The 24,676-nt window shown below is 47.3% G+C and overlaps 1 protein-coding gene across 1 annotated transcript in view; it reads right to left on the bottom strand.

The window, feature by feature from the left end:
- Positions 1-24,676, bottom strand: part of dnah9l (dynein, axonemal, heavy polypeptide 9 like) — a 509,143-nt gene that overhangs the window by 313,289 nt on the left and 171,178 nt on the right. The window contains exons 32-33 of the mRNA XM_078227708.1: positions 18,196-18,356; positions 2,404-2,560 (exon numbers count right to left, since the gene is read on the bottom strand). Coding sequence (XP_078083834.1) covers positions 2,404-2,560; positions 18,196-18,356 — 318 coding nt within the window. The remainder of the gene's footprint in view (positions 1-2,403; positions 2,561-18,195; positions 18,357-24,676) is intronic.

A 24,676-nucleotide genomic window follows, 5' to 3' on the forward strand; every position in this document is an offset into this window, starting at 1 on the left:
AGGTACCCGATCTGGGCCAGTTGCTTTCTGTGGGTTGACCTTCCAGAAGGCTGCTCCGACATCTGCAATGGTGATCTCAGATACAGGTTCATCCGAGGCTTCCGGGGTGAAGGGCATGCTCTCGCTAGTGTCTTGCTCAAAATGGGCATAGAATGCATTGAGCTCATCAGAGAGGGGTGAATTGGAGCCGACGATTTTACTTGCCTTCATCTTGTAGCTTGAGAATGTGACCTACCGAGTAACCAACTGAGTAGATTATAATGTGGGAAAATGTGAGGTTATTCAATTTCTTAGTAAGAATAGAAAAGCATAATATTTTTTAAAAGGCATGAAACTTGCAAATGTTGACGTTCAGAGGGACTTGGATCATGGAAAGGTAGCATGCCGATACAGCAACAATTAGAATGGCAAAGGGCATATTGGCCTTTATTGCAAGAGGGCTGGCATACAAGATAAAGTACTCTTGGTGCAGGTGAGACCACATCTAGAGTACTGTGCACAGGATATTCTCACATTGGAGATGGTGCAGTGAAGGTTCATTAGATTGGTCCCTGGGATATGAGGGTTGTCCTAAGATGAGAGACCGAGTAAATTGAGTCAATACTCCCTGGAGTTTAGAAGAATGAGAGAGGAATGGCAAGAGGCTCTTTCCCCTGGCTGGGGAATCTAGAACAAGGGGACAAAGTCTCAGGATAAGTGGCTGATCATGCATGACTGGGATGAGAAGTTTCTTTGCTCACAGCGTTGTGAATCTTTAGAATTCTCTGTTCTAGAAGATTGTGGATGTTTCATCATTGAATATATTTAAGGCTGAGATAGACAGATTTTTGGTCTCTGGGAATCAAGGGAGTGTGCAGGAAGGTGAAGGTGAAGTTGAAGCAGAAGATCAGCCATGTACATATTGAATGACAGAGCAGACTTGATGGGCTGTTTGGTTTACATCTGATCCTGATAATGATGCTCTCACATTCTTACTTATCTGTAAGTATTACATTTAAAAAAATAAACATAACTGATTTATGTTTCTAGCAGTAAAACTGAGTTGAATCAAGATCAAAGCTGAAGATTAAAATTTATCAAGGAATACAAGCTAAAATATTGTTGGGGTAATTTTTAATTTAATTGGCTAAGTAACTGTTGGTCGTGAATTTAAAGTGAAGTTTATAACATACAATATGTAATATCTATATACATCATCAATTTTCTGCCCCACCAAAGATTAAAATTACCCTCATAGTTTGTAAGCTGATAGAATGACATCCAGCTGATGTAGATTATTTTTATTTAGGCTTGTATACAAGACCAATTAAGATCAATTGTATTGCCCTCCTGATGCCTGTAACTCCTCTTTAAATCAAGAAATCAATTTTTATTTCATTTGATTATTTATTGACTGCTTTCAGTGACAACATAACTCTAAGTCAACAGTAGTATAAAATATTAAAAAGTGGTTTGATAACACAATTTATTTACCAAGCAAATCAACATTACTGTATAAATATAAAAGCAAATGGAATCTGAAAGAGAAACAGAAAATGCTGGAAAATCTCAGCAGATCTGACAGCACCTGTGGAGCGAGAATACAGCTAACGTTTCGAGTTTGGATGACATTTTGTCAGAGTTGAAGACAAAGAAAATAGGACGAGATTTATACAGTGAGTGGGGGAGAGGGTAACTGAGAAAGATGGCCTGGACAAAAAGACAAAGGGAATGTAAATTGTGGTGATCATGGCTTGGGAGGGTGATGATAGCGGCCATTAAGAGATCAGAATGTGGTAATGGCAGAACAAAAGTAAGCAGAGTGTCAAGGGCAACCCGAGACACTCTTGGGCCTTAGTGGGATGGGGTTGGGGGGGATGGTTTGCGGAGGAACAAGATGGACAGCAAGATTTTAAAAAGTGAACAAATGAAATGATGGAAGGGATGAAAATTTAAAAAGTATAAAAAAAGTTAAAATCATAAAAATAAATTAGGTAAATGAAATACGATAAAATAAATGGAAATGGGGTGGAGGTGCAGGAGAGAATTCATGCCCTGAAGTTGTTGAATTCAATGTTCAGTCTGGAAGGCTATAAAGTATTTTCCCATCCTCTTATTCCTGACGTTTCATAAATAGTCTTGACAGCCAGAGCCATTGGACAATTGGACAGGTGGGAATCATCACAATCAAGCCTGAGACAGTCAACATCCAATGTCCACTGATGCACTTTCAGGATTAGATATCAGTGACAGAAAGTGGGTTAATTTACCCTACTTAAACTGGGACAGGACTCATTCTAACTTCAGATAATTTGGGTTCAAGGACAATTTCCAAATAAATTTAACTTAATGCATTCAACTCACAAGTTCATTACTGTTTGGATTTTCTAGTCACAATCATAATGCAGAAATATACATTGTTACCTTGTAATCCATCTGTTCAGAGCAGTTGAAAACATACACCATTTTACCCAAAGACCGCCCCAAGTCTTTGGTGGTCTCAGTTTTACCTGTACCAGCAGGTCCTGATAGTGCTCCACTCATTGTCAAATGCAAAGATTGTGTCAAGGTAATGTAACATCTGTAGAACCATCAAAATCACAATTAGCAGCAACCAACAGAGCAAATGCAATGCTGTACAAAATTACGTAAGTGTACAAATTAAGAGAAAGTCGTGCTTAAACTGTGTATTACTGGATCTGACCACACTGAGCATTGGGGTCACTACCGGTCATTGGATGCACGGGAGATATTTAAGCCCTACTATTACTATTGTATGCACTGATGAACAGCTAGATGTCAAACGTGAAATTCTTCAGCCAGTTGGCAGCCTCCTCATCAGCCTGGTGTAGGGCAGTGGGACTGCCATTGAAGCACAGGTCAGGACACTCATATGCACCATGGTTGCACGTCAATTATATGCACCATGGTAGCACCTCACCACAGTTGCACAGAGATTGTTGCAGCAGAGTCGTACCTGTTAATTCTCAGATACTTTCAACCAGTTTACTTACTCCAAGGTTTTACCCCGGTGCCCTTATTTGCAAGGTGGACAAAGGACAAACACAAGTAAAAGTTCAACAAGTTTATTAATTATAACACTATTAACCCTTAAATTACCCACATAAAACAAGAGGATACCCCAGATTCAAGTATACTACCCATAAAGATGGCTTGGTTAAACTGCAGGCCCGATTCTCTGAGTCCCTCTGGTCTGTCGTCACGAAGGTGAGTCTCGATGGCAGCTTCTTCCTTCTCTGGTCAATCTTCCGAATGGTCACAACTGCCTCCCTCGTCGAGTCTTCGCTGCAGTGTGCCTCTGAGTGTGTCCCTTTATCCCCAGCCTGCTTGCCTTTCCAGAAACTTCTCTGGCTTCCGGCCAATGAGGTCCCAGGAGGGGGTTCCAATACCCAGTGGGTTTCTTGATGTCTGCCTGACAGGACACCAGGGTCCACCCCCCAGGTGTCCATCTCCATGTTGTTGAACTTGTTATCAGGTAAGGTATCTACAGGTGACAGAAAGTCTGGCCCGATCTGGGCTTGTAACAATAGACCGATGCATTTCAATGAGGTGCCATGATCTCCTGCTAAGTCTCAAGTAGAGTGTAACGACCTTTGATGGGTGGTTGATAGGTCAGACCCAGACACATTTGTGTATTGTACAATTGGCCTGCCTGAGGTTTGACTGTGTTTGATTTCAATATGCCCAATTCTTTAATTTAGGATATCCAATTTTATCAGCCTTAAAACTAGGCCCTGGTTATATCACCACACACTTATATGCACCATGGTTGCACGGCAATTATATGCACCATGGTAGCACCTCACCACAGTTGCACAGGGGTGAATCACCAACAAAAGAGATTGTTGCAGCAGAGTCCAAGTGCAAACCTATTCAGTTTGACCGATTTGCCACATGGAAGGTCAAAGCCTAGGATTTCCAACCTGGGATCATCAACCAAGTGCTGATTCTTGGCTGTGTTGTTGGATGTTGTGCCACAAGCCATTCCACAGGTCCGCAGCAAAACTACCTGGCTCAGGCATGTTGCTCCCAATTGTCTGCCTTGAGATAAGGCATTTGCTGGGTGGATGGGTGATGCTTCTATCAGTGGCAGGTCCAGAATTTTGTGCACTCTTTTGAGCAATTGTGCTATGCTAGCTACATGATGATTTGTGGTGGCGCAATGTTGCAGAGCACAGGTAGCCAATTTGTATTTAGAACATAGAAAAAATACAGCACAAACAGGCCCTTCGGCCCACAAGTTACGCCGGTCATGGCCCTACCTACCTAGGCCTATATATAGGCTTACCTATAACCCTCAATCCTATTAAGTCCCATGTACTCATCCAGAAGTCTCTTAAAAGACGCTATCGAGTTTGCCTTCACCACCATTGACGGCAGCCGATTCCACTCACCCACCACCCTCTGAGTGAAAAACTTACCCCTGACATCTCCTCTGTACCTACTCCCCAGCACCTTAAACCTGTGTCCTCTCGTAGCAGCCATTTCAGCCCTGGGAAAAAGCCTCTGAGAATCCACCCGATCTATACCTCTCAACATCTTGTACACCTCTATCAGGTCACCTCTCATCCTTCGTCTCTCCAAGGAGAAAAGACCGAGCTCCCTCAACCTATTCTCATAAGGCATGCCACCCAATCCAGGCAACATCCTTGTAAATCTTCTCTGCACCGTTTCAATAACTTCTACATCCTTCCTGTAATGAGGCGACTAGAACTGAGCACAGTACTCTAAGTGAGGTCTGACGAGGGTCTTATAAAGCTGCATCATTATCTCCCGACTCCTTAACTCAATCCCTCGACTGATGGAGGCCAGCACACCATACGTCTTCTTAACCACCTCCTCGACCTGCGAGGCCGATTTAAGAGTCCTATGGACCCGGACCCCAAGGTCCTTCTGATCCTCTACACTGCTAAGAGTCTTACCCTTGATATTATACTCCTTCATCCCATTTGACCTGCCAAAATGTACCATTACACATTTATCCGGGTTGAAGTCCATCTGCCACTTCTCTGCCCAGTCTTGCATCCTATCTATGTCACGCTGCAGCTTCTGACATCCCTCCAAACTATCCACAACACCACCAACCTTCGTGTCGTCGGCAAACTTACCAACCCATTCCTCCACTTCCTCATCCAGGTCATTTATGAAAATGACAAACAGCAAGGGTCCAGAACAGATCCCTGGGGCACTCCACTGGTGACCGACCTCCATTCAGAAAAAGACCCTCTACAACCACTCTCTGCCTTCTGCAGGCAAGTCAGTTCTGGATCCACAAGGCAACAGCCCCTTGCGTCCCAGTCCGTCTCACTTTCTCGAGAAGTCTTGCATGGGGGACCTTATCGAACGCCTTGCTGAAGTCCATGTAAACCACATCTACTGCTTTTCCTTCATCAACGTGTTTAGTCACATTTTCAAAGAACTCCACCAGGCTCGTAAGGCACGATTTGCCTTTGACAAAGCCATGTTGACTACTTCTGAGCATACTAAACTTCTCTAAATGTTCATAAATCCTGTCCCTCAGGATCTTCTCCATCAACTCACCAACCACTGAGGTTAGACTCACTGGTCGGTAATTTCCTGGGCAATCCCTATTCCCTTTCTTGAATATAGGAACCACATCCGCAATCCTCCAATCCTCCGGAACCTCTCCCGTCTCCATCGACGACGCAAAGATCATCGCCAGAGGCTCTGCAATCTCTTCCCTCGCCTCCCACAGTAACCTGGGGTACATCCCATCCGGTCCCGGCGACTTATCTATCTTGATGCTATTCAAAACTTCCAACACATCCTCTTTCTTAATGTTGACAAACTCAATCTTCTCAGTCCGCCACAATCCCGTAGTACAACCACCCAGGTCTTTTTCCACCGTGAAGACCGATGTAAAGTATTCATTAAGCACCTCTGCTATTTCTTCCAGTTCCGTACAGACTTTCTCACCTTCACATTTAATAGGTCCTATTCCTTCACATCTCATCCTTTTACTCTTCACATATTTATAGAACGCCTTAGGGTTCTCCTTAATCTTACCTGCCAATGCCTTCTCGTGACCCCTTCTGGCACTCCTAATTTCCTTCTGAAGTCCCTTCCTGCAAGCCGTATACTCTTCTGGATCCCCATCATCGCCTAGCTCTCTGAACCAATTGTACGCTTTCCTTTTCCTTTTGACTAGGTTCAGCACAGCTTTCGTGCACCACGGTTCCCGTAACCTACCAAAACCTCCCTGTCTCATCAGAACGTTGTCATGTAGAACTCCAGACAAACATTCCTTGAAAATCTGCCACCTTACTTCGGTACTTTCCCTCGAGAATACCTCCTTCCAATTTATGCCTCTAATCTCCTGCCTGATGGCTTCATATTTCCCCTTACTCCAGATAAACACTTTCCTAGCTTGCCTGATCCTATCTCTTTCCAATGTTAGCGTAAAGGAGATAGAGTTATGATCACTATCCCCAAGATGCTCCCCCACTGAGAGATCCGACACCTGTCCAGGCTCATTAGCCAGTACCAGATCGAGTACAGCCTTTCCTCTTGTAGGTTTATCCACATGCTGTGTCAGGAAACCCTCCTGAACACACCTCACAAACTCCTCCCCATCCAAACCCCTTACCCTAGGGATATTCCAATCGATGTTTGGGAAATTAATGTCCCCCATCACTACAACCCTGTTAGCCCTACATCTCTCCAGGATCTGTTTCCCTATCTGCTCCTCAACAGCCCTGTTACTATTGGGCGGCCTATAGAAAACACCCAGCAAAGTTGTTGACCCCTTCCCGCTCCGAACTTCCACCCACAGAGACTCCGTAGACAACCCCTCCACGGCGTCCACCTTCTCTACAGCTGTGACACTATCCCTGATCAGCAGTGCCACTCCCCCCCTTCTTCTGCCTCCCTCTCTGTCCTTTCTGAAACATCTGAAACCCGGCACCTGAAGTATCCAGTCCTGTCCCTGTCCCCAAGTCTCCGTAATGGCCACCACATCACACTTCCAAGCATCGATCCACACTCTAAGCTCATCCACTTTATTTACTACACTCCTGACATTAAAATAGACACATCTCAAACCATTGGTCTGAGCTCTCCCCTTCTCCATCACCCGGCTATTCTCCCTCTTACGCTGTCTACAATCCCTCTCTATTTGTGGGCTACCCTCCTCGCTCTCAAAGAAGAACAAAGAACAATACAGCACAGGAACAGGCCCTTTGGCCCTCCAAGCCCGCGCCACTCCCTGGTCCAAACTAGACCATTCTTTTGTATCCCTCCATTCCCACTCCGTTCATATGGCTATCTAGATAAGTCTTAAACGTTCCCAGTGTGCCCGCCTCCATCACCTTGCGCGGCAGCGCATTCCAGGCCCCCACCACCCTCTGCGTAAAATACGTCCTTCTGATATCCGTGTTAAACCTCCCCCCACTCACCTTGAACCTATGACCCCTCATGAACGTCACCACCGACCTGGGAAAAAGCTTCCCACCGTTCACCCTATCTATGCCTTTCATAATTTTATACACCTCTATTATGTCACCCCTCATCCTCTGTCTTTCCAGTGAGAACAACCCCAGTTTACCCAATCTCTCCTCATAACTAAGCACTTCCATACCAGGCAACATCCTGGTAAACCTCCTCTGCACTCTCTCTAAAGCCTCCACGTCCTTCTGGTAGTGTGGATGGATATTGGTATGTAGATAGGCTGGAAAATTGGGCGGGGATCCTGGATTCAGGATTCAATCCTGGGCCGGGGAGCGGCGCGGGCTTGGAGGGCCGAAGGGCCTGTTCCTGTGCTGTATTGTTCTTTGTTCTTTGTGGCGACCAGAACTGGGCACAGTATTCCAAATGCGGCCGAACCAACGTTCTATACAACTGCAACATCAGACCCCAACTTTTATACTCTATGCCCCGTCCTATAAAGACAAGCATGCCATATGCCTTCTTCACTGCCTTCTCCACCTGTGACGTCACCTTCAAGGATCTGTGGACTTGCACACTGTGGTGATATAAACAGGGCCTAGTTTTAAGGCTGATAAAATTGGATATCCTAACTTAAAGAATTGAGCATTTTGAAATCAAACACAGTCAAACCTCAGGCAGGCCAATTGTACAATACACAAATGTGTCTGGGCCTGACCCATCAACCACCCATCAAAGGTCGTTACACTCTACTTGAGACTTAGCAGGAGATCATGGCACCTCATTGAAATGCATCGGTCTATTGTTAGAAGCCCAGATCGGGCCAGACTTTCCGTCACCAAGAGATCCTGTAGAAACCTTACCTGTTAACAAGTTCAACAACATGGAGATGGACACCTGGGGGGGCGGACCCTGGTGTCCTGGCAGGCAGACATCAAGAAACCTGGGGGGCGGACCCTGGTGTCTTGTCAGGCAGACATCAAGAAACCCACTGGGTATTGGAACCCCCTCCTGGGACCTCATTGGCTGGAAGCCAGAGAAGTTTCTGGAAAGGCAAGCAGGCTGGGGATAAAGGGACACATTCAGAGGCACACTGCAGCGAAGACTCGAAGAGGGAGGCAGTTGTGACCATTCGGAAGACTGACCAGAGAAGGAAGGAAGGAAGAAGCTGCCATCGAGAATCACCTTCGTGACGACAGACCAGAGGGACTCAGAGAATCGGGCCTGCGGTTTAACCAAGCCATCTTTACGGGTAGTATACTTGAATCTGGGGTATCCTCTTGTTTTATGTGGGTAATTTAAGGGTTAATAGTGTTATTATTAATAAACTTGTTGAATCTTTACTTGTGTTTGTCCTTTGTCCATCTTGCAAATAAGGGCACCGGGGTAAAACCTTGGAGTAAGTAAACTGGTTGAAAGTATCTGAGAATTAACAGTTACAACAGTGGCACCCCAGATGGGACTTCGATAAGAAGTAATACGTTGCTCCGAAGTCGAACCTTCAACCTGGTATTCTCCAACACTCCGTCTGAGCCTGAATTAAGAGGGCAGATGCCCCACGTGATGGCCAGTCTTAAGTGAGTGAAGGACTAATACAGATTCAACCAGTAAATTGGGCCATAAACCCGGTGTCTGTAACACAAGGTGGACAAACTGTGTAGTCAGAACTAGAACAGTCTAGGGAATTTGGGTAAAATCTACGGGAGGGAATTTAGTGAAAAGCGGACCCCTACCCCGATCCCTTACCTATACTCAAGTGACGAATCCTAAAAGGAAATAATCATGGCCAGTCATGCTGCATGGGAGGACCTCTGGGATTGGGTTTCAAATGTCCAAATCCACCCATGGGTCCGCATTCTGTCACAACTGGCCGTAATAGGAATCCTACTTATGATAGGGTACCTAACCATCCTCACATTTAAGTGCGCCCGATGGAAGACCGCGCGCGTACAACAATTGGAAGCGGAGGTAAACACACGAGAGGAAAGGAACCAAATCAATATGATACACATGAGCCAATTCCAGGCTCAATGTGATAAAGCCTACCTAAAGGCACAGCGCGCTGTCCGTGAGAGAGAGGCTGCGCTGCAACAGGTAGAGGAAGTTAAACGTAAATGCAGCGACCTACAGGCTGCAGTAAAAGTTTTGCACCGAGCAGGAAAAGTAAATACAGCCTGCGCAACAGACCACTCCAAATGCCTGCGCGAGATTAAAGATTTAAAAGCACAACTAGCCATAAAAAGGGGGGTAATGTGTGCATACATGACTGAAACAGGGGATAGTGACCCAGGGGTAGAGTGGGGGGATTTAGAAGAGGATGCCTGTCATTATGCAACAGCGAGCATCACTGCCGACTGGGGACCCCCACCTCCCTTCCCGGTAGTGGAAACAACGGCACCACCTAATCCAGCTCCCATCTGGGGAAACTCAGTCTCAGCTCCTAGTCCTTTTACCATCCCAAGCCCAGTCACTAATCTGGTTCCTGTACCGATGACCACCCAACGACAGGACGGACAGAACCACAATGTGACTTATGTAACTCCATACACCATGACACAGCTTACTGACATAGCTAAAGTGATTGGAGTATTCGAACCCTCCGGGGATCCACATGCTCTCTTTGACCAGGTTACCCAATATCGTGTTTTAAACGGCCTAGACGAGGCAGAAGAGGTTAAACTTATTCTGTTATGTTTAAGTCCTGCCATCCGTTCCGCCCTACCCAAACCCCAGAACGTGGCCGGGGGAACCCTACCAGAAATGAAGGCAGCCGTTCTGGCCGCCATAGGCTACAATAGGGATGACCCGGTACAAGGCTTAAACAACTGCCAACAAAAGAGAGGGGAGCACCCGACAGCCTATGCTGGCCGACTATGGAACCAATTTGTTGCGGTTTTTGGCCAATTAAATCGAGCCCAATTAAATGCACACCACCGGCCCACATGGATCCGGACCCTGATAGCACACGCCACCGAGGGGAGTCGGAAAGCCTGTGAGAATTTTGATCCCGATGATAATACACACACAGAAGCCTGGGCCATCCGCAAAATGACTCGTGTGTGGGAACGGGAAGTCAGACAAACAGACACCCCCAAGCCCACAAAACACGGATTGATGAACCCGATCCACACAGACCTGGCCCCGGTTTGGCGTAACGAAGGGGGAGGTGGAAACAGGGGACTGGGAAACTCACCCCCATATACTCCTGCCAATCATCGATACAGAAAACCGCAGCCCCGCCCAGAACCCCGATATATTCCCAACCCCAGGTACAGGGAACAAGATAAAACCAACCCCAGATATGCACCCCCACAAGCACAGTGTTATAACTGTGGGCAACCCAACCATTTTGCCCGGGACTGTAGGGCACCACCAAATTTCAGGGGACCAGCAAACCCCGAATACCCATACACTATTGCTGATTGCCAACACAGGGAACCACAAGGCCGCACAGGATATAGGCCCAACCTCCGACACCGAGAACGATATAGAGCTGAGCCCAGAGGCCCATGCCCACAAGCACAGTGTTATACCTGCGGGCAACCCAACCATTTTGCCCGGAACTGTAGGGCACCACCCAACTATCCCGCATGGCCATCTCAGCGGTTCCCCGACGATGGACCCCGACCCATGCCCCTTGAAGGACCGGCCCGACAAGCACCTATAACCCCCACATTCCTGGCAGACAACCTAACCTACGGCGGGGAGCCCCATGAATGCCAGGTTCCGGCAATGAAAGACCCCAAGGGGCCATTTTTGCCAAAACAAAAGGGGGGAGGAGCCAGGGGAATCAGTCAAACCCCGGCCCAGGGGACCCCGACGGAAAGGATGGGGAACCCGCAAACCTTACCCACTTTGGCGCCCCTGGTACCGGGACTCCCAGAACCATTTGACCCGGCGCTCACTACCAGAGGTGGTAATGCAGTGGGTACCTGGCAGCCAAAGCCCACATCACAGTCCAAATTGTAAATAGCTTTATCCGTCCACTCCACGCATCACCCAATTGAAAAGGGTTTCTTATCTGCCCACATTATACTGCGTCATACGACACACCACAGTTTGGTTGTGAGATGAAGAATCTATTGTTATACTGTGCCATAGTCCTCCAACAACAAGGACACATGCCACATAGCCAACATTTTATTTTCACGCTCTGCAAACTCCTTACCCCACTACCCTTCGTATGACACTATTGGGCCTTTATTATTCCTTTACTTATTTCTTTGTTTTTTTTTAAAAAAAGAGTCATACGACATTCTAGTAAAGAAAAGGAAAAGAGAATCAGATATTAATAAGAATTAACAGGTGCTACCTTGATCTTCCCCAGAATGAACTACATAATTCTCTGTTATCTGGGACTCCTCGTCTCAGACCGAACCACAGACACCACACCAACCAAAGACCAGAAGATCAGCCTACGATACCCCGGATATATGTGGTTCACCCCACGCCCGATGGAAGTACACTCGTCAGAGGTCAACCTTTTGGCACCCCTTAGAAACTTTCTGGAAGGGGACGACAGAACAATATCTAAAGAACGTAAACTCTTGCAGAATAAAAGACTTGATTTAGATGCAGCAAAAGCAAGACTGAAGAAGGCAAAGGTCTCAGAGGCCCATTCAGCAGAACAGGAAATGCGAATTACACAAAGTGAATTTGATCGCCAGGCAGAGATCACAAGACTTTTGCTTGAAAGAATTAGCAGTACATATGCTCATCACCTTCGTTGCCTGCATGACTACGTTGGTGCCCAGTTGACCTACTACGCTCAGTGTTACCAGTATATGGTTGATTTACAGAAGCAACTTGGAAGTTTTCCAACCACGTTTTCTTCCAACAACAATCAGACTGCTCCGTCTTCCCTATCATCCTAAGGAATTTCGGCAAGGGCCATCCGACATCGGGAGAGGCTCTACAATCAAGAGCCTTGATACTCTCCCATCTTGGTCACTTGTCATTTTGTACTGTTTATTGCTTTGTTTTGTATATACCCAATTGACGTATTGTTTCTTGTTGTTTTTAAAAAATTATTTTACTTCATTTGTACTGTTTATTGCTTTGTTTTGTATATATCCGATTGCTTATTGTTTTTTAAAATTATTTTACTTCATTTAAATTTGTTAGTACTATTGTGGGTTAGGGATGATACTGTCAACTCCAGATTCGAGGTGCTTGCTTGTTCAGATGGTTTGGTGAGAATTGTGTGATCCGGTTCGCTGACGCTCATTGGATCAAGAGGAGGGAATGTGGTGATATAAACAGGGCCTAGTTTTAAGGCTGATAAAATTGGATATCCTAACTTAAAGAATTGAGCATTTTGAAATCAAACACAGTCAAACCTCAGGCAGGCCAATTGTACAATACACAAATGTGTCTGGGCCTGACCCATCAACCACCCATCAAAGGTCGTTACACTCTACTTGAGACTTAGCAGGAGATCATGGCACCTCATTGAAATGCATCGGTCTATTGTTAGAAGCCCAGATCGGGCCAGACTTTTTGTCACCAAGAGATCCTGTAGAAACCTTACCTGATAACAAGTTCAACAACATGGAGATGGACACCTGGGGGGCGGACCCTGGTGTCCTGTCAGGCAGACATCAAGAAATCTGAGGGGCGGACCCTGGTGTCTTGTCAGGCAGACATCAAGAAACCCACTGGGTATTGGAACCCCCTCCTGGGACCTCATTGGCCGGAAGCCAGAGAAGTTTCTGGAAAGGCAAGCAGGCTGGGGATAAAGGGACACATTCAGAGGCACACTGCAGCGAAGACTCGACGAGGGAGGCAGTTGTGACCATTCGGAAGACTGACCAGAGAAGGAAGGAAGGAAGAAGCTGCCATCGAGAATCACCTTCATGACGACAGACCAGAGGGACTCAGAGAATCGGGCCTGCAGTTTAACCAAGCCATCTTTACGGGTAGTATACTTGAATCTGGGGTATCCTCTTGTTTTATGTGGGTAATTTAAGGGTTAATAGTGTTATTATTAATAAACTTGTTGAATCTTTACTTGTGTTTGTTCTTTGTCCATCTTGCAAAGAAGGGCACCGGGGTAAAACCTTGGAGTAAGTAAACTGGTTGAAAGTATCTGAGAATTAACAGGTACAACAACACCCAGGTCCCTCTGCGTATCTACATCCTTTATGGTTCTGCCATTTATCGTATAGCTCCCCCCTACGTTAGTTCTACCAAAATGCATCACTTCGCATTTATCTGGATTGAACTCCATCTGCCATTTCTTTGCCCAAATTTCCAGCCTATCTATATCCATCTGTAGCCTCTGACAATGTTCCTCACTAAATGCAAGTCCAGCCATTTTCGTGTCGTCCGCAAACTTACTGATCACCCCAGTTACACCTTCTTCCAGATTGTTTATATAAATCACAAACAGCAGAGGTCCCAATACAGAGCCCTGCGGAACACCACTAGTCACAGGCATCCAGCCGGAAAAAGACCCTTCCACTACCACCCTCTGTCTTCTGTGACCAAGCCAGTTCTCCACCCATCTAGCCACCTCCCCCTTTATCCCATGAGATCCGACCTTTGGCACCAACCTACCATGAGGGACTTTGTCAAACGCTCTCAGTCACCTCATCACGTTTCCCTCCCCCCAACCTTTCTAGTTTAAAGTCTCCCCAGTAGCCTTAGCCAACCTTCCTGCCAGGATATTGGTCCCCCTGGAATTAAAGTGCCACCCGTCTTTTTCATACAGGTCACACCTGCCCCTAAAGAGGTCGCAATGATCCAGGAACCCGAATCCCTGCCCCCTGCTCCAGTCCCTCAGCCACGCATTCATCCTCCACCTCTCTCCATCTCTGCTCTCACTTTCCCATGGCACAGGCAGTCATCCTGAGTTTACTACCTTTGCGTTCCTCCTTCTCAACTGTCTACCTAACTCCCTATATTCTCTTTTCATGACCCCTTCCCTCTTCCTACCTATGTCAGCAGTACCAATATGTACCACAACCTCTGGCTCCTCTCATTTGTTGACCGGATTACTCTGGAAGAAATGTTCCTCATGGTGTGATTCAGCTGGACATATACCAGTTTGCAGTGCGCAGTGTTCTTCCAAACAGAAGCGCAGTACTCAGCCACCGAGTAGCAGACAACCAAACAGAAGTTTCTTAAAATTTTGGTGTTGGCTCCCCAAGAGGTTGCTGTTGGTTTACTGATGAGAATATTGGGAGTCTTCAGTTTAATTGAGACTTTCTGAAAGTGTGGCTTGATGTCCAAAACAACATCAAGATAGGTGGATGCAGGATGATGTTTGATGCGGCTGTGTTCAGGAAGAGGTTATGTTCTTAGTGATCTTGCATTTGTTAAGGTGGGAAACACATGATACGGTTTTGGCAGAATTGGTCTGAGGTACCAGTTTTAACAGTAGTCTGAGAGTTTACTAAGATCGTCATTAAGAGCACTGTTTATGTCTTTAAAATCTTTTGTTTGGTAAGCACAGCAAATGTCATCTGCATATATGGACTTGTGGCTGCATGTGGCTGATACAGATTTATGTACAGGGTTGAACAGGGTGGGGCCTGTACTGATCTTTGAGGTAAACCATATTGTTGCCCCTTCCATGTGCTGGCTTTTTAAGCCCTGAAGATGGTTCAAGATGAACCATTGGACTGATCTTCAACAAATAAGTCACAAGAAAATATTAGATTTATTTTGAAGGGGGGGGGGTGGGAAGAATCACATCTGAAAGAATGGAACTATATTACAGAATTAAGTATGGAAAAGACAATCCTGAAAAGCATAGACTGAACTGTAACAGGAGGGACAATGGGTTTAGAACAGCAAAAGACAAATTTTGAACTGATGTTAGGACACTTACTGCATATAATCAAGACCAGGCATAGATTCTGGGGTAGAAAAATGAAGATAAAAAGCTTAAAATCTTTTGAAGAGTTAGAAGCCTACTTGTGACACTAATAAATAAAATTTAAGGGCGGAATTCTCCCCCAAAAATTCTAAGTGTTGAATTCTCAGGAAAACTGGAGTAATTCACACTGTTTTTTTCATTGGGAGTTCACACTAGAATCACCCACACTCTGTGCAATGCAGAGGTCACCAGCATGTATATCATTAAATTTTAAGGGGCGGGGCCAATTCCCACCCAGGAAGCTGAAACTAGCAGGCCTCTGTGCATGCGCAGTGGCCCCAAACTGTCAGCTTTCCGTTTGAGGCCAGCCCAGGACCCCCACAGCGCTGCCCCCCAACCACGCCACGGCCCGATCGTGGCCCCCCCGACCAGCCTCAGCCGATCCGTCCCAATCTCCAGGTCCCTCTACCCATCCCCCGCAGTGCAGACGCCCCCGCAGGTAGACCCCACCCCTCTCCCAGCCCACCCCGATCGCTAGCCTCCTTCTGCCCTCATCCATCCTAGGACGCCCCATCAATCAGCCCCTAAGCCCTACCCTCTTGACACAGCCTCATGCCCGGTGGGCAGTGCCAGGGTGCCCCCGGGCATGGGCACGTTGCCCCTTGGGCAGTGCAAGGGGGCACAGGCTGGCACTGCCAGGGTGCTCATGCCCAGGGGGTGCCACCCCCTCCACTGCCCAACCCCCTGGGGGGGCCCAATTGCCCCCCCTTCACTCCAGCAGGGTCAGGCCATCAGCTCCCCAAAAGTGGGGAGCTACTCTAAATCCCGTTGGAATGAAACACTCTAGTAGGTTGGGAGAGACTAGCGGGCCCAGAGAATTGAGTCCCAGGCTGGCTAATAACACTTAAATGATATTTAAAATATCATTTAAATGCTAGCCCTGCCTCCCCGCTGACTTCCGGCGCAGAGCAGACTGCACCGGAAATCCGGCGTTGGGAGACGCTAGCGGAGTGCGAACACTCGCAGGAACCCTGCATATCGCCCCCCCTCCCTGCGTGCTTCTCCCAGCCCGCTGTGCTAAAATAATTAGCGCAGCGGGATGGGAGAATCGCCCCCTAAAACTGTGAAGAGAGGACCAAATGATGAGGTAGGATAGGGCAAACAGTTGTCTTCATCTGTAGCTATTTTGTGACCACATATCAAGGATGGCATAGTGTACACCAATCATTTATAATGAGCAGTTACGGCCCAAGTTCCCTCACCATGATTTGTATATTTTGGGTGAGCAAGATGGTGCTGCTGGAGAGGGTGTAATTTAGGAAATCAGGTCACAATGAAGTGTCTGTTAACCTTACAGTCTGATTTCAGGCAGGATTGTGCACAGAAATCCTGTCATTAATCGTGGAATGTTAATGTCATTAACAGCATTTTCTAGGTTATTGTTGACATTTTTGTAAGTTTTACCATAAAATTAAACATGGGTATATCCACCTCCAATAATTTTGGGGAATATGAAACATTCTGCAACTCTGTGCTGCCTTTACACTTTCAGTTTCTAGATAATTTTCTTATCGATTCCATCTCTTTCACTAATCTTCCATAATTCACAATATGAGCAGTACCTTCTGTTCTGAAGTATAAATTGGGTGACAAGAGTGGAAGTGAGAGTATATTGTGCTCGGGGGTGAGAAGGCTGGCCATGTTCGATCTCACACTGTTCTGCTCATTACATACGTATGCGCAAAAAGATAGGCAAATCTTTTGGTGAAGGCGGGAGGAAATCGCCATACCTGCCATTACCTCATAGGGTTGAAGGCCCTGGAGCCATTTTTAAAGGGCACCCAGACAGCCATTTACTCAATGCAAACCAGGAGCTCTGGATTTTGCTGATATCAGTACATCAAAGCAGAAAACAGGTGGCCTATGGTTCAGCGATGCCTCCCTGCTGGTTCTCCGCAAAACAATGCAGGCAAGATGGGAGGAGCTATTTCTCAGGGGAGGCAGCAGGAACCTCACCCATCTGACCACAGCCGCCTGGATGGAGGTTGCAGCAGAGGTTAGCACCGGGGGACCACAAAAGTACAGCTCAGCAATGCAGGACGAACTATCTATTGTGTTCTGCAATACTAAGTGGCAAAATTGACATTCGTAAGAGCATCAGGCAATGTAAGTGTGCATGTGGATATTGGACAGAAGTTTGAGTTGCAGTACTCAACAGCATATGGGACATGTGCACTGAATGTGTGGAGACACTTCACACTGTCAATGTTCTGTCAGTTGCAGAATTCCTATTTGTTAATCACTTACGGGGGAAATTTCATGTAATGGCAAAGGCATATAGGCTCCTAAACTGCTCCTGCACTCATTGGGATAACAATCAGTCCTTCTGTCTGTCTGCAGGACAAGAACACCCACAATAAGAGGGAGTGGGAGGTGTTGCCACCCTCACAGTTTTGGCCTCATTCTACTGGCAGTATCTCCTCGGATGGAAGGCGATGAGGCTCCTCCAGTCAGCCTTGTAGTCCGAGGAGGGATGCTGTCATCCCTTCCTGATATTCGTGACTCTGCCTTTGCAATTCCATCAACTCTGGGATGACTGGACCCAGGGGCACATCATCAGCCACAGGCTCTGCAGAGTCCTGGCTGCTGGCATCCCTCCAAGTGCTGGTTCCCTAAGATGTCCCTGTCTCTGCCTGCTGTGGATCTTCAGCTGTGAGGTGCTCACCAGTGAGTGACCCAGAAGTCACCACCATGTGAGCATCTAAGCTGGTGTGGGTTACAGCTATCTTCCTCTTTCATGGTGGAGTCGGAAAAGTCTTCCTTGGAGCTCCTCGTGACTAAACATTAAACAGTAGAATATAGTTCTGGCTTCACAGATATTTAAACATCAAATTGCTTCAAGTTTTTAGCTTAATATGCTTTGACACAAAGAACTGATGAACAAGTAAGTAGATCAATACAGGGCTCACCTGTCAGTCAGAGGAGTAATTACTAAACGAGGTGTATTACCAAGATACTCGTATGAATACTGAAACTGAGCATCACAGATATTAACAAAGCAGTGTCGTTGATTATCATCCCATCTTTGTCGCAGTTGTGATAGCCAGGCGAATGCCTGAATATTAGTAACCTAGAAAAAAAATTAACATTGAACAATTACACATACCATATCTGAACTGTGTATTCCTTGCAATTTCTTACATAAAATATCTAATCCATTTTTATATTTTTTCTTTATTCGTTATCAGATACCTTATAGTTTTGAGTAAATTTAAAAGCAAATACACCTGAATTAAAGCATCTATCTTTTGAAAAGGCATTGGGCGAGATTTAGCAGGCCCGTTTGCCCTGGGTGCAAATCAAGTGGGCCACAACGGGATTTGCACTGGCGAGATATTGGTTTGAGATTTTCCTCACCTCCCACCGATGATGTGATCAGGTTCATTCCCACAAAGAGCGTGAACCTGATTAGCACGAATCTACATTAATTAAAATATTATTAAATGGCTTGATGCTGTACAGTCCAGCCCCATGGAATGCTTCCTCCCTGGCCACGTGATATCACACCGGTGCAATTCACTACTGGTTTTTGAAATCGAGAACCAGTTGTGTTGACCATGACAAGGGTACGGAGATGTCTGGAGGCCCTAGGGGTTGAAGGCCAAGGCTGGGCATTGTCCCCCTTCCCCCACTTTTTTTAACAGAGCGTCAAAAGATCTGGTCAGAAAATTTGGCTGTGTTTCTGAAAAGAAATACACCGGTTTTTAAGTCAGAAACTGACACTTGACAATTTTTTTGGAAAGTTCCACCCATTGTCTTTCATTTGAGAAATGAACAAAAGCATGCTATTTTCATCAAAAGTTAACGGGCAACTGCTGTACTGCTAATTTTACACTTGTTCTTCCACTAATCCTCTTTACATTTACTATTAACTTTTAAAGTCATATGGCTCCACAAATATCTTCAAGCACTTTGGTTAGTACTTTGTTCAAGTGGCCAATCATTATATGTGACACCAGACAGTGAGCCTCAATGGGCCTTTCAGCAATGAAGGCATTACAACTGAACCTAATCCTGTCCTCAAAAGACACTACACTTAAGACACTGGATAGTAATAAATGGGAACCATACAGGATTCTTTCACTCGTAAGCACCGGCACTGCAACATGAACATGAGGGTGCCTGACTGAACAGTTCTATCCTCCCGACTGGGAACAGAATGGAAAAATATAGAACATAACAACCCATATTTATGCAGTAGTTAAAGTCAGAGAAATATTTTAATGTACTTCACAGAAGTATAAGGGAAAAAATGAGCACTGAGCTCTTTGGAGATGCAATAATGAAAGATGGGTTTCAAAATAGGGTCTTAAAGGAGAAGTGAAAGCTGCAAAGGGACTTATGAAATTCCACTTTATGAATCCAAGCAGAATAAAGATAGCTGCTAATGCTTGGTTGAAGCCAGCAGGATGCACAAAAGTCCAGAGTGAGAGAATCAGGGGTGTCTATGGAGCTTTTGTAGCTGCAGAATGTAATGGCAACAGGGGGACATGAGGTCAGAAAGAGATTTAAACACAATGATGAGAATTTTAATTTTCAACCATTTAAAGGCCCATAGTCAAAAAGTCAGTGAAAATAAGAGTGATGGGTGAGTGGGACTTGATGCAGGATAGAAAAGGGGCAGCAAAGTTCTGGTCTACAGATTGGGAGGTGATACTGGTCATTGGAATACTCAAGTCTGGAAATGACAACAACATAAACAAATATTTCAATGGCAGATGGGTTGAGGCAAGGGCAGCATTTGGTGATGTTACAGAGGTGGGAATCAATGGTCTTTTTGACTGAGAGGACATGGGCTTGAAAGCTCAAATCAGGGTCAAATAAGACACAATCACCAGTTCAACCAGGGAGTATTCAAGGAGGGGAACAGAATTAGTAGCAAGGAGATAGAATTTGTAAAAGGGGTTGAAGATGGTAAACATACGAATTAGGAGCAGGAGTAGGTCACTCAGTCCTGTGAGCCTGCTCTGCCATTCAACAAGATCATGTCTTTGCTCTTTCCAATATTTAGCTGAAGGAAATTACAGCTGATCAAAGACTGGGTTTCAGAGAAATAGACAGATCTCAGAAAATAATGAAAGACTGAGGGAGGCAAAGAGGCAGATTTGAGTGTTATTAAAGTACTTATGTAAGCTAAGTCCTTATCTTCAGGTGATGTCGTCAACACATCATGTGGATGAGAAAGCAAACAGAAAATAGGAGGAAAGTGGGGATTTTGGATCTTGAATAAATTTTCCCATCCTGGGATCATCCTTTCCAATTTTCTCTTTCCTGTGCTATCAAAGTAACTGTGGAGATTACAGTCTGGTTGATGCTAGTGCTAGCTGATTGCACGCTCTGCTCTCAAACTGACTACAACACTTTGGTTGAGTTCACTAGATATGGGCATGGAAGAATTAAATTGTATAGTTTAATAACTTATCACAGGCAGAGTGGCAGCAGCCCCCTCACTGATCGCAGGCAGAGTGGCAGCAGCCCCCTCACTGATCGCAGGCAGAGTGGCAGTGGCCACCGCTTCCCCCTAAGCAATCGCAGCCAGAGTGATCCCGCACCCCCCCGATCTCAGGCAGAGTGATATCACCCCCCTCCCCCCACCGATCACAGGCAGAGTGATCCTATCCCCTCCACCAATCTCAGGCAGAGTGATCCACCCCAACCCATCTCAGGCAGGGTGATCCCCCCCCCACCACCCCAGACCCACCTGCACAAGGCCCCCATCTCCCACTGACTCCGATGACTGTATAATACCTCCCTCTCTTTCCCCTGTCCCCAATCATCATAGAGGCACTGATCCAGCAGCCCCCCCATCAGCATATCTGCAAGTGCTCACTTGCCTTCCCCTCAATGCTAACAAGCAAACTGCATGTAACTTGCTGGAATGCTCTGCCCTAACAAGCGGCAGCTCCATAAAAACACCAAGGATGGGCAGGCAGGCAGGCAATGCAGGATAAAATGACCAAATGCCCAGCACCTAGATTCACGGGAGGCTGCTGGGTGCAGCAGAGGCGAGGCGGGACACCCTCTTCCCCCCAGCAGGACGCAGACCCAGGGAGGCTGACGGCAATGCGGCCTGGGAGGCAGTTGCCGCTTCAGTTAATGCCAGGGCACTGGCCCCCAGAACAGGGAAGCAGTGCTGCAAAAAGGTCAATGACCTCATCTGGGCAACAAGGTCGAGTGCTTAACCCTATCTAGCATCTTCCCCCAAATCATCCCCAGATCCTCCCACCCCTAGCACCCTGCATGCTTCCAGTTCTTGATCCCCCCCCATTAAGAGTAGCACTGCACTTGCCCTCTGAGTGCCACCCCATGATACTCTGCAGGAGTCATGCCATCATTTCTTTCATGGCATCTTCCCCACAGGAGAAGACTGACCATAACACCCAATAGAGGGCGAAGACATGGGGTTGTGAGCCAGACCTCTGGGTCCTCACCCCCTTTGAAGAGCGGGCGCTGGAGCTGTCCAGGGAAGGGGACATCCAGGCTGTCAGCGACAGCATGGTCGGGTTGGAGTCAAGAAGTGAGTACTTGTCAATCCTCCACTCAACTGGAGATAATTTCTAGGGGGCAAGGTGCGAGGGGCAAGATTTAAAGGAGATGAATGAAGCATTTTATTTACACAGAGGGTGGTGGATGCCTGGACCTCACTGCCGGGGAGGTTGTGGAGGCAAATAAGAGAGTGACCTTCATGAGGCATCTTTACAGATTTGTGGATGGGATGGGAATAGAGGCATATGGTCCCCGGAAGGGTTGGGGGTTATAATTCAGATGGGTAGTCTCGTCGCTGCAGGCTCGGAGGGCCGAAGGGTTTGTTCTTGTGATGCAATCTTCTTTGTGCTTTGTTCTATGTTCAATGGAGAAATGTGAATCAAGTTTTTTGCATCCCAGATTCCTCCCACTTGCTTGCACTTAACCTTATTTCCTATGTTGCAGGAACAGATCCGGACGCCCCGGGGCAATCTCGCATTACGCCCCCACTGCAGCTCCCACCCATCCTGCCCCAGACAGCTTGGACGAGTCCTCGGAGGATATGAGTGAAGGGACCTCCGAGGGTGACACCGTTTTGGCATCAGCTTCCATCTCACAGTTCACCATCCCAGATACTGACACGTTGGCGGGTCCAGTTAGTGGTGAGCCTTCTGGGTCACTCTCTGGTGAGCATGACACATCCGATAATGTACATCGAGTGGAGGAGGGAAAGTCCGAGGTCTCTGGTACGCAGGGGCCTGCAGGAGGTGAGGTCTCAGCTGGCCCCAGGCTACATGCTGTGCCTCGAAGATCACTTCTCCCGCAGCAACAGAGCCAGGAAATGCAGGAGGGGCTGATGGCCACACTGGACCGAGTGCGAGTCTGTTGGGAGCAATCCCAAAGATTTCAGATGGATCAATTATTGCCTGTCTTGCGTGGTTCCCAGGCCAACACAGCAAGGGTGGCGTCCATGGTGGAAAGCCTGGGACATGGAATCCGCACCATGTGTGGCAGGCTCCAAGCAATGGCCGAGTCACAGTAGGCCACAGCAGAGTCCCAGAGGGCCACAGCTGAGGGACCCAACAGGATTCTTGAGGTTCTGCAGCCCTTGGCTGACAGACTTGAGAGCTTGCACGAGACCCAGTGGGACAGCCAAGGGACACAGCGGGCTACGGCAGCAGCCCTTGAGAACGTGACCCAGTCACAGAGGACCATGGCTGAGGGGCTGCAGAGCGTGGCCCAATCTCAGAGGGCACTTGATGCGGCCATTGACATGTGGCTCCCAACGCAGGTGGGCATTGCTGAGGGTTCGACCACCATGTGTAGGACGCAAGTGGTTCTCCAGGACTGGTAGGGCCAGGTGATACAGGAGCTTCTGGAGCTCATTGCAGAAACACCACCATCCCATGGAGTGACCCAGGGGCCCCACAGGAACCCCAAGGGAGGAGGAAGGGCTCGAGCCTGTGCCGGGGCCTTCCAGCCAAGAGACTGTGGCTACATCTTCTGACTTCCCCCCACTTCCTGACACTGGGGCATCTCAGAGGTAGCGGGATGAAGAGGATGTCATGGATACATCACAATCACCTGGAAGTCGACCAGGGCCCTCAAAGTCCAGGACTCCAGAGGATGCCCGCCAAGCGCATCACAGGCAGTGGGGGCGAAGTAGGCAGCTGGCCCCCTCCACCTCCGATGTACATTTTGGGGAGACACGTAGACGTAGTGGTAGGCCATGTAAGGTTAGGAAGTTGTAGTTGCACTAAGATGGCATGGGTGAAGGACTGCACCAGTTAGATAGATTTTTAAACACCTTAATGTTTTCCGTTCATAAGTTTTTATGTTAGAATTTATTATATAAACACCTTTATTGTAATCATTAAATATCTTTTCACCATCCACCCGTGACCAGTTTGTCTCAGATTTGTCTCAAACAGGAATCCTCTTCCCTTAACAGTGACCAGAGGGATCGTTCATTTTGATGTCAGTTAGGGAGGTCCCTCAACGCTGTGTCACTGAAAAAATGAGGCCATGGTTCCCCAGAACCCACGAGCGATTCTCTCTCCTCCCCCACCCCACCTGCCCAGGGCCCTCTAATGAGGTTCACTGATCCTTTGCCCATTAGCCAGCGTGCATGCGGAGCTCAGGGAGGAGTTAGACTAGTTTGCACCAGGTCATCATCACAATGGTGCTTAGTGAGTCTTCATCACCCTCCTGTCTGCCAAAGAAACTTGCTAACACATCGTATCCAGGCCCACCACTCTGGTGTGACGATGTTGCAGGAGATAGAAGGACTTGGGGGGGAGGGGGGTGGGGAATGGAACCTACATGCACAGACACAAGCCCCTAGTTAGCGAAGCGCCTGATGATCAGGGCCTCCCTCGCATGTTTCATTCCAGCTGCCAGCCCTCCAGCGCCTGGGTGGTGTTGCTCGGCATGGTCCTCCTCCTCCTGCTGGGGGCCTCTTTCCCAGCAACATCTGGCTTGTCGGCCTCCACGTTTTCCTCCTTTTCCAAAAGGTCACCTTTCTACTGTGCCAGATTGTGTGGGGCACAGCACACCAACACAATGCGGGAAGAAATCAGGGAGCTGTATTGTATGGCCCCACCAGAGCAGTCCAGGCACCGGAACCGCATTTTCAGGAGCTCTATGCACCTCTCCACTATAGAGCGGGTGGCTACATGAGCCTCATATGAGTATACCAGGTCTCCGCGTCAGTCACAAGCCTCTGCACAGGCATCATCAACCGTGTCCGAAGTGGGTAACCCATGTCACCCACGAGCCACACCTGCAGCCTCGGCTCCTCCTCAAAGGCTCCAGTATGTCTGAGCTCCTCAGAATGAAGCTGTCATGCACGCAACCAGGATGTCTCGCTCAGATGTGCATGACGTTCATCACAAACCAGTTGGACATTTAGGGAGTGGAACCCTT

This window comes from Mustelus asterias, chromosome 14 (genome assembly GCF_964213995.1).
Source record: "Mustelus asterias chromosome 14, sMusAst1.hap1.1, whole genome shotgun sequence".
Taxonomy (NCBI): Eukaryota; Metazoa; Chordata; class Chondrichthyes; order Carcharhiniformes; family Triakidae; genus Mustelus; species Mustelus asterias.